Source organism: Hyperolius riggenbachi, chromosome 7 (assembly GCF_040937935.1).
Source record: "Hyperolius riggenbachi isolate aHypRig1 chromosome 7, aHypRig1.pri, whole genome shotgun sequence".
NCBI lineage: Eukaryota > Metazoa > Chordata > Amphibia > Anura > Hyperoliidae > Hyperolius > Hyperolius riggenbachi.
In genome coordinates this window covers 267,866,061-267,877,245 of record NC_090652.1, presented here as the reverse complement: position 1 = coordinate 267,877,245, position 11,185 = coordinate 267,866,061, and the positions used below count along the sequence as shown (strand labels likewise).

General features: G+C 43.1%; 1 protein-coding gene across 1 annotated transcript; it reads right to left on the bottom strand.

Annotated features, from left to right (window-relative positions):
• Positions 1-2,929: 2,929 nt before the first annotated feature.
• On the bottom strand, positions 2,930-10,715 carry TBR1 (T-box brain transcription factor 1). Its single transcript, XM_068247060.1, has 6 exons — positions 10,018-10,715; positions 8,974-9,128; positions 8,533-8,654; positions 7,753-7,911; positions 6,182-6,243; positions 2,930-4,103 (listed from the first exon to the last, which is right to left on the bottom strand). Exons 1-6 carry the CDS (start codon positions 10,713-10,715, stop codon positions 3,269-3,271), a joined length of 2,031 nt encoding a protein of 676 aa, XP_068103161.1. The 3' UTR covers positions 2,930-3,268.
• Positions 10,716-11,185: the final 470 nt, after the last annotated feature.

The window sequence follows — 11,185 nt, the reverse complement described above, 5'->3', positions numbered from 1 at the left end:
TGTCACCAGCAGGTAAGAATTGAAAGGAAGTTAGTATACTGACAGTTTTAAAAGAAAAAAAATACATTATTATAGAAAAATTATAAATAATATTTAAATGAAAAATAAAACAGAAAACTAAAATAAAACAGCAATTAAAACAATCAATATTTGGATTGCTGTAAAAGCTTGAGTTTGGCAACGCCCTGTATTTGGCACAATAAATAAAATATTTTAATAACAAAATAAGGTAAAATAATCAACATACTCTTTCTTTATATAACTGTTGTGTGAGAAGGTATTGCCTATAAAAGAAATATTTGACACAGTTATTGTGAAAATCCTATTGACAATGTGGACATAAAATACTGGGGTGAGTTGTGCAAGTGAGTTCAATTCGTATGTGTTTTTTTTGGTCAGTAAATGTGAATAATGGAAAAAAATAAATAAATACATAAATAAATAAATAAAATAAAGTTACTTTTTTTCAGGTGTGCTGGCGACTTCACAAAGGTAACAAAACGTACAGTCATCTGGGAGTTTAGCAACTGCCAGTTTGTTCGATATCCCATTCCCTACCATGACTGAAAAAATGCCATTGGGGGAAGCGCTGTATGAATTGAGTTCTTCTAGATTGACAACCCTCCAATAAGCCTCTAGATGACTACGCCATAGCAGCCTGGTAAGCCGTGTAGAAATGGTCAATCAGGTTGCCGAAGCAGACAGTCCCTCTCCAAGGTGCTGAATCTACCAGTTTGGTCAGTCAGGCTGCCCTAGCAGTCAGCCGCGCTCTCCAAGGTGCTGAACCTACCAATGTCCATGGATCTCAACCTGCTGCTGTCCGTGGTGCTGAAATTCCTTTGATAAGGAGCCTAACTATAGCGTGGTCATGGGCGTCCGCACATATGGCAAAACCGGGCATCTGCCCGAGCCTGGCCGCCCGCTGCCCCCCCCTGGCCGCGTGCCCGTGCAGCCAGCAGGAGGGGAACACGCAGAGAAGAGAGAGAGCGCTATGGGCACAGTGGGGAAGGGCGGACGTCTCCCCCCCCTTCCCTCACCTTAGGGGTCTCTCTCTCCCTCGCTGTCCCCTCCGGAATGAAGTGTGCAGCGGCTGGCAGCGGTGGGCGGAACTTACCTCCTCTCGCTCCTGCGCCGGAAGTTCTGGTGCCGCACTCTGGTCTGGATCAGGCCAGAGTAGCGGCTAATCCATCCGGCGCGTGCGACGAGAGGAGGTAAGTTCCGCCCACCGCTGCCAGCCGCTGCACACTTCATTCCGGACTCCGGAGGGGAGAGCGAGAGAGGGAGGGAGAGCCCCCTAAGGTGAGTGCCCATAGCTCTCCCTCTTCTCTCCGCTGCTCCCCTCCTCCTGCACACATGGCCACTTTTTCTGGGGACATATCCCCCTGGCTACATATACCGGGACATATACCCCTGCCTACATATACTGGGACATATACCCCTGCCTACATATACTGTCTGGGACATATACCCCTGCCTACATATACTGTCTGGGACATATACCCCTGCCTACATATACTGTCTGGGACATATACCCCTGCCTACATATACTGGGACATATACCCCTGCCTACATATACCCCTGCCTACATATACTGTCTGGGACATATACCCCTGCCTACATATACTGTCTGGGACATATACCCCTGCCTACATATACTGGGACATATACCCCTGCCTACATATACTGTCTGGGACATATACCCCTGCCTACATATACTGTCTGGGACATATACCCCTGCCTACATATACTGTCTGGGACATATACCCCTGCCTACATATACTGTCTGGGACATATACCCCTGCCTACATATACTGTCTGGGACATATACCCCTGCCTACATATACCCCTGCCTACATATACTGTCTGGGACATATACCCCTGCCTACATATACTGGGACATATACCCCCTGCCTACATATACTGGGACATATACCCGTGCCTACATATACTGGGCACATATACCCCTGGCTACCTGTTCTGGGGACATCTCTACCCCTGGCTACCAGTTCTGGGGACATCTATACCGCTGGCCACCTATTCTGGGGACACCTATAGACCTGGGGCTACCTATTTTTGGGGAACCACTGCTGTCAGATTGAGTGTATTTTGGGGAACTGCTGCCAGGTGAGAGGTGTCTACATATTAAGGGGGCATTCTGCCTATTTATGTGAAAAGCTGTCTATTTATGTGCCTCATGACTGCTGAATTTGTCTTGTTGCGGGCCTCATGGTTACTGACTTTGTCTTGTTGGGGGCCTCATGATTTGTTGGGGGCCTCAAGATTGCTGAATTTGTCTTGTTGGGGGCCTCATGATTGCTGAATTTGTCTTGTTGGGGGCCTCATGATTGCTGAATTTGTCTTGTTGGGGGCCTCATGATTGCTGAGTTGGTCATGTTGGGGGCCTCATGATTGCTGAATTTGTCTTGATGGGGGGGGCCTCATGATTGCTGAATTTGTCTTGTTGGGGGTCACATGATTGCTAACTGCGAGACTATGGAAAAAGCTGAATCATCATCATATGAGACAATAGCATTAAACCTACTTTTTCTGCTTTTTAAAACAGAAAATGAAACTGGGAGGTTCTAAAAAAAATGAATAATTTTTTTCAGGAGTACGATGGATGAAATTGTTTATCTTCACAGTTTATTTTCAACTTAATTTTCCATAATGTTCATGTATGAGTTAAAACGTTTGTATTTAGTTTAAATTGCTGTTGGCACTTTGTGATAGTAAAGTGACTTTGCAGTTTGGACACTCGACCTCCAAAAGGTTCGCCACCATTGTCCTAATCTAATGTCCCACCATTGCTTAGTTCATGTAAACTTGTCTCCACCCACGACCACACCCACATTCTGGTTCATGACCACACCCATTTTTCGGCGCGGCGCGCTACGCGCGCCGCATGACGTAGCTCCATTTAACACCAGCCCAAATTTTTAACTCCCCACTTTTTGCCCCCCCCTGGAAAATTTTCTGCGGACGCCCATGAGCGTGGTATGTGCTGTAGTGCAGATGACCATAAGGATAAGAAGTGAAGTATACGTTTGTCAATGAGGTGTTCAGTGCTGTGACTTAGTACAGTTTTCATAACGTGGCATGTCTTTTCTGACCAGGGCTCCAAAGCGCCATCGAGTCCTTCTGCTACGTGAAGAACCCACTCAATGGCATGGATGGTGCATCTGCAAGGACAGGTGCCAAGGAATTGGTCCGTGAGTGTCCACAAGGTAGCAGATCTTGGCCGATTGACCAAGAAGAGGGTGTAAGGGGTTTAAGTGTGAGTGTAGAAGCCATAGTAGCCAAGGTCCTTGGCACAGATCTTCTCACAGTCCCTAGAGGGCAAAACTTCGCTTTTAAGGGGTGAGGAACTACCAGACACGACGGGGTCGGAGGGGGACAGCCGCCTCCTCTTGGCCTGTTCGTAAATTCCGGAATCTGACGAGTCCATAGATTTGATTGAGGGAGGTGTTTCAATCCAGCTGGAATCGGAGAGGTCCTTGGGTTTGGTGTCCTCACCCAGAGGTGACCTGTCTGCAGTTAGACTGTCAGCTTCATCTGAGCCAGCCAGGTAGGGGTTTGCAGCACCCACCCTGCCACTTGGTGCCCAGCAAGAGAGAACAGAACCCGTCTTGGTGCAATACTGCGGCGGGCTCCGCGCTCCCCACCCAGTAGGATCGCTGTAGTAGCCAAGCGGACGCCCAGCGCAAGCCGCTGTGGGCAGGGGCAGGGCCTTTACTCCTGCAGCCGCGTAAGACAGCAAAGTGGCCGCATTGCCGGCAAAGTCTGAGGCGGCGTCATAGGCAGAAGCAGCCGTGAAGTCCAGCCTGTTATTAGTTGGGGTAACAAACCACCGCTGTGGGGATGGTGCTCCCGGGTCCTCACCTTGTTGGGGGGATAGGAGCCCATTAGTGTGAGGGACACTGCGATCTGTTCCTGGCCCCGGTACAACCCCCGCGTGGTGGAAGCGGGATTTGGCATAGTTGCTGACGAATTGGTCCTGCAGAAACGAGGAGGCCATAGCATAGCGGGCACCGGGAACTATCTGGGACCTGGGAGAGTCATTGGGCGAAGGGGTGAGGCGGTCTAAGTCACAGCCAGTGTAGATCCTGCAAGGTAATAGAATAGCAGTCAGCGCAGGTGTGTTCATAGTATTATACGGTGCAAAAAGTGTTCTGGAAAAAAAATGCAATACTTTACACCACAGACACAGATAGGTACAAAAAGCATTATGTACAACAAAAGGAACTACCGCCTTGATATTGGTAGGCCCCCATAGGCCAATAACACCACTCTATCATTACAGTGGTACCGGAAAGATCCACGCACTATATCTATTCCTTTAATACAAGGGTATGGCCTTGGCCACTAATGATCCAATCTTTTTGTCCAATCTTGCCATTCTATGTAATATAAGGGACTGTCTAAAGCGTCCATGCGTTGTAATCACTCAGTGTACCCTTCTACTATAGATTTGGTACGATTGGCCAAAAAATATTGGATCATTAGTGGCCACCATTGGTGATGACACACAAATCGGGCAGTTACAGTGAAGCAGTATAGCCAATGTTTAAAAAAAAGTCTAGCATGCTCCTTCCTATAGACAATATTTTGCATGCACCGTTAAAGTAACGTGTAATGTATTAAGGTATAATAACTGTCTGCTCATGGTAAATGCAGCAATGACTTGAAATTAGTGTGTTGTTTTCCTTAGCTACAGTGCTCCTATGAAAGTAAACTTATGCTGGCTAGCGCCCTAAGTGATATATAAATATATAAAAAGTGCACCATAAAAGTAATAACTTTATTGTTGTAGAATTAACACTTTTCCCCCTTTCCTTGTTTTTTTTTTTTGTTTGTTTGTTTTTTTACACGTCACATCACAATGGACTGTACCGACGCATTGGGGAAGTGTCGTCCTCCGCTTCTATTGACAGGAAGGGGGCATAATCCAGGCTCACAGTAATTATCTAGCACTGCAATACTGAACTGTACAAGTCCCTGGTCACACCAGTCACACAACAATCTTCTGTCCAACAAACGTGTTTATGCCAGATACAAACTATTGGCTACCGCGGTACAGAGACTATTACTACTATTGCCAGATACAAACTATTGGCTACCCCGGTACAGAGACTATTACTACTATTGCCAGATACAAAACTATTGGCTACCACTGTACAGAGACTATTACTACTATTGCCAGATACAAACTATTGGCTACCGCGGTACAGAGACTATTACTACTATTGCCAGATACAAACTATTGGCTACCGCGGTACAGAGACTATTACTACTATTGCCAGATACAAACTATTGGCTACCGCGGTACAGAGACTATTACTACTATTGCCAGATACAAACTATTGGCTACCGCGGTACAGAGACTATTACTACTATTGCCAGATACAAACTATTGGCTACCGCGGTTACAGAGACTATTACTACTAGTGCCAGATACAAACAAAGCCAGAACTGTTCTGTATTGCTCCAGTGACATGGGCCGTGACCCTATCATGACCAAACATAAGCAGAAGATTAACGATCAAAAAAAGAAAGAAAAAACTATATGTTACACATGTTAGAATCCTACTCAGGTTAACTACTCAATCCTACTGCAAGAGAAAAGTGCAGCTATAGTAAAAAAAAATAAAAAAATCCACATATGCAACCAGATTGTGCCAAAAGAGAATAAATAATACCTATATTCCACAGGCACACAAATGAGGCGCTAGAAAGGGTAACTAGACTCATATAAGCTTTTAACTATGTATGAAGCAGTGCAATAGTATCTCATACAATCCAGTATATATTAAACGATTATCTTCTATTATCCAAACCCGCTGGTTCCTGGATAGTTAAGTCTGGTACACACATCCAATTTGGATTGGCCAATCATTGACTGACTTTACCATCTCCATGTAGGATGAGGATCATCAGATATTGAATACTATGAGCAGATTGAGTAGGTAAACACTTTTACTACATGGAGGTGGAAAATTGGTAAGTTATTGGCCAAACTTAATTGAAAGTGTGTACCAGGCATTAGGTAGTTGAATAAGTTGAATATATATATCCACATACATACACATACCAGCAGCACTGCAGCCCTATGAAAGTGCTGTATTAATACATATACTTTTTTTTATTATTATTTTCAATAGGGATACTGCATTATTCCACTTACGTATCGTAGTTGTCTCGGAATCCTTTGGCAAAAGGATTGTGGTCAATTTTGAGCTGGGTGATCTAGGAAAATTAAAAAATATATACATGTTTAAGCAATTTGTTATTGTTTTTTTTTTTTAATGCAGCAAGGCATGAGTGACATGTTTGGCTATGTTTAGATTATTAAAATACTATTAGGCTTTATAAATTAATAATAACAATAGTTAGGCTACTTTGTATATTTGTTTAACACATCACATCACAATGGACGGGACCGACGCACTGGGCATTTGCTGCAGCTAAGTTATTACATTCACACGTAGAGCAGGTAATACACCAAACCTTCCTCTGCATCTGAATTGAATACAAAGTTATACTTTACAAGTGTAAGAAAGTCGTTCTGCAGTTTCCAACTAAAAACATGTATATAAAAAAGTAATCGGTGCTAGTAAAATGTGACAATGATGTGTCAATAAAAGCGTCCTAATTCCCTGACACGCAATCCTGCAACCTACATACAACAATCTAGAATAACTGTATAAGCATAATATTGTATGTGTGCTTCCATTGTGCTTTTGGAGCTCAGCAATGATGATGGTGACGGTATCAGTGACATTAGGTGTTATTTGGCTGCCAGTTTATATCCCAGACAAGACTGAGCAATCTCTGGGGACGATTTATACCCCTAGCTCCCAGTCTAAAGGTTGTAAATAACAGGCAACAAATCATTCAAATATGACTTGTTTTTTTACTCTACAGCTTATTATAGATGCTGCAACTTAATTACTCTTGTAAACATTATATATACATATACAAGAGAGCATGAGCCAAAATTATTATCTCCAGTCCACATGGAGTCATATATATATATATTACAGCATTCGTCCACAAAATCACATCATCGTGGACTGGCTATTTTTTGGGAAAAAAAGCGATCCATCGATAGATAGATATATAGATGATAGAATTTTATTGCCATCATATTTAATAGCAGGTATAATATTTTATACCACATATATTATAGTGTTTGATCTTTTTGCCATCACAGTTAACATTGACAGCGTATTATAAGGTTTTTCTGATTAGCTATCTGTGAATCAATATTATTATTGGGAGTATTGGAATGGTAATGTTTGCTTGGCTAAAGAGGCACATGGCAGCCCGCCACATTGGGAAGAGAACTGAACCTGATGAAGAAGTCAGTGGTGACTGGAGATACGCGTCATGTTTAAAGAAATGTAATTTATTTGCTCCATTATGTTTTGGTAGTCATTAGTCAAGAGTCATCACCCTGGGGGTTCCTCTTATTCTCTAGTTTCCCTATTTGTCTAAGTCTCTTAGACTATTATCAGTATTAACAATAATACTATATGACAAGGCTAGTCTAATTACATATTTTAAGCTGCAGTTATTATTATTATTATTATTATTATTAGTTTCAAACTGCTATTATCATTGATAGCATTGCTGCTATTTTGTTCCTATCAAAGCCCTGGTAGCCAACATTACTGCCATCACCATGATGATCTCACGTACATCGCATGATGTATACACGGACTGCGGTTAAAGAGACAAAAGGTGGATATTTACATCGGTGTTCTGGTAGGCAGTGACCGCAATGAACTGAGTCTCCGGGAATGTGAAGGTCTGCACTCTGCCAGGCTGGCTGCTGTCTTCTGTGCCATCTTCATTCACTTCCACCACATGCAGCCGCGGCTGGTACTTGTGCAGAGACTGCAAGACGACCATCTGCCGAGGCAACATCAGACAGGAGGGTGATCAGGTGACACCAGTCATAGCTCTGCTCGTGTGTGTGGCTATGGTGGGACACAGATGCTGCTGGCTGAATATGGACCAGGCACTGCATGGATGGCTTGTGTGGTTTTTTGTTTTAGATGGACAGATCGCTGGATGGATTAGAATGGATGGATACGCGTTTCTACGGCAAGGCCATCAAGACTGACACCACAACCTACAGCAATCTGTCGTGGGAGGCTACAGAAGACTATAGATCAGCCACAAGAGACCATCTACTGAAATATTGGAATAATGGAAGTACCAGCGATCACTGAGAGCTATTTCCCCCCCTCGGTCTCATCAGCAGCAGCTCCTATACATTGCACACATGCACGGTAATTTATTCCAGGCTGATCTGTGTACTGTATGTGCAAGTGTTTGAGAAATGTCTCATGCAGATGGCGTACAATGACACACATGCTAAAAATACCCTCCATGCTGGGTGCTTCTGCGAGGCAGGCTGGGGAGGGGAGACTGACTACAAGGGGCAGCATGACTTGTGGTGAGTATAACTTCCCCAACAACCCCCCCCCCCCCCCCCCCCCCCCCCTTAATGAGCAGATTTGTACTGACCTGACCGGTATTATTGGAAGCGCCCTTGTTGTTAGTGAGTTTCATCTTCCCAAATGAGATCTCTTGTCTCATCCAGTGAGCTCCTGTGTTGGGCGAGTCCGGATGCATGTACACCCGGTTACCTGTTGCAGGGGAATTAAAAAATAAATAAATAAAAAATAAATAAATAAATAAAAAACACACTCAAGTGTAAATTATACAGAGGCCGAATATTCAGAGATCAACGTTCCATGAATCCCATTCTTCTCCATTCTAAAGATTCCATCATTTGCATATTATTATTTTCTCTCGATTCTCCATCCCCTATCATCTGCTCCTGTAGCAAGGCTTTCTCTTCCCCCCACTCCCTCTCTCTCTTTCAGATCACAAAGGCTCTAATTAATGTTTCTCACCTAAAAGAGTGTCAGAGACTAAAAAGGGAAAGTGTTAATTGGAACTCGCCTTGAACATTGGTGTCCGCCTTGCCACAAGGAACCCACTTGCCCCCTTGAAATCTCCAGTGATTGGGATCAGCCAGTATCACGTCCACGAAGATGTTGTAGTGGGCTGTGGGGTCCAGGCCGGAGATGTTAAAACTCAGGAACGGGAACATCCGTCTGTTATGGGGAGCAGAGACACAAAACAGAAAATAAAAGAGAGCTTCATCAGTTATCTGAGCAAAAAGCACAGATTGAGAACATTTTAGAATATAATAAAAAAAAAAAACTACAACTTTTTCCATATAAGTCAAAAAATGAAAACAAAACCACACAGCCCAGTGTAACATAACAGCCTAACATGACATTTTAAATATATAATCAGATAATAATAGAAGCCTAATATTAAGTCTAATATATTAATAATAATACAAATAATAATAATAATAATAATAATAATAATAATAATAATAATAATAATAATAATAATAATAATAATAATACTATCTGATTATATATCATTATATAGCCTTTCGATAGATTATTCCAGGGTGTCTAGAATAAAAGGTGTAATTTTTAAACAAGGAATACATATAACACAGCAATACAAATGAACAACTAACTTAGCAAAACTGGGGGGACTACAATTCGAAAAAAAAAGAATAACAAATATAATAGTGATAGTACTATTAATAATAATAGTAAATGTAGTAGTAATGATGGTTAGTATTAATAACAATAATAATCTGTATAAAATATACTACATGTAAGTTTGCGTCTGTATTTCTTGCACATAAAAATAACTAATGCATTAAGCAAAAAAAAAAAAAAAAAAAAAACTAGTGATAAAATATATAAAATGTATTTTTGTTGAAAAATGCAACTCTAGTTTAAAATAGTTAAAATTGCAAAAACTGTTTTTTGAAAGAAAAAATAAAGAAAAGGAAAAAAAACATAAAACATTGTCATTTCCTATGTCTAATTCCCAAAAGCAAGAAAACTTCTCAAAATAGGAGTCCAGTGACTGTGTGAGCTCAGCCAGGAGGTAGCCGGCTGGCACGGTACCCACCTGCCCTGCTTGGTGATGATCATCTCAGTCTGGTGTCTGTGGAACTTGAGCCACAGTGGTCGGTTGCACAGGTAGACCTGAGCTTTGCCAGGCACCAGTCCAGGCTGAGCGGTGGAGAACTGGTAGAAGGGTGACCCTTGGTAGGAGTGCCCGTACTGTTGGGTGTATGGGTATGCGGCACCAGGGTATCCTTGCGGGGAAGAATTGCCCAGCAGGCTGTTGTAAGCTCCATTGGTGATGACTGGGTGGTGAGCCATGTAGCGGCTGGGGCTCCCGATGGAGAAAGCTGGGTGAGCAGGTCCATGTTGGCTCGGATAGGGGAACATAGTAGTTGTAGGAGCCGCGGCTGCAGACTGGGACTGACTGGACTGAGGGAGGAGATAGCGATCTGCAGCAGATCCATCGAAATTATGACGAATCTCAGAAACCCCATCCAAGACAGGAGACAGCTTACTCCTCTGGCCATCCCCTGGTGCGTCCTTGGAGTCAGGGAAATTGTCTGGATCTGACTGATTCGTCATCCCCCTGGTCGTTTTTTTCAGAGGTGAACTTCTCTCCAGGTTGTCAGAAGTGGAGATAATGGGATGATCATGCAAAGCAAGCTCAGATGCTCCTGGATGGGGGTAACTGCTGCTCACACTGAGGAATTTCTTGGAGAGCATGATAGAGGGAGAGATGCAATGATGATCCAGCTGCATAGCTAGCACCAAACTAACCCCTAAGCCCCCTGTTATTGGAAAGCCCTCTTTAAAAAAAAAAAGAGGGGGGACACCTCCTAGAGAACAATTAATGTCCTACTCTGGAGCACTTCATTGCCTTGCCTCCCAGAGCTTTGATCCACTTTTGCTTTGGGCGCACAAATTGGCCAATTGAAGCCACCCAGCAATCAGACAACAGTCACTTTTGATCCTGAGTGTGGAAAATGAGACGACCGACGCTATTGGTTAAGCAGCTGACAGTAATTTAATTAGATCGGCATTAATTAGGATAATCACCTGGCTGTTGGTGGCTGGGATGGCAAATTGAGGGAAGGGTTTCTAGTAAGGATGAGGGGAGAGGAGAGAACAAAAGTGTCTGTTTTTATTGCTATGGACTGAAAGCATTTCTGTCACCTTCAGTGTTTTAAGCACAGCTAGCAGTAGGGAGTGCTAAGAATCTGACACTGCTA

Coding starts and splice junctions, on each gene's coding strand:
- TBR1 (XM_068247060.1), bottom strand. CDS start 10,715: ATGCAGCTGGATCATCATTGCATCTCTCCCTCTATCATGCTCTCCAAG. Junction 8,655..8,973: donor GGCGGACACCAATGTTCAAG/GCGAGTTCCAAT, acceptor CCCCTGCAACAG/GTAACCGGGTGTACATGCAT. Junction 6,244..7,752: donor CTGCCTACCAGAACACCGAT/GTAAATATCCAC, acceptor TAATTTTCCTAG/ATCACCCAGCTCAAAATTGA.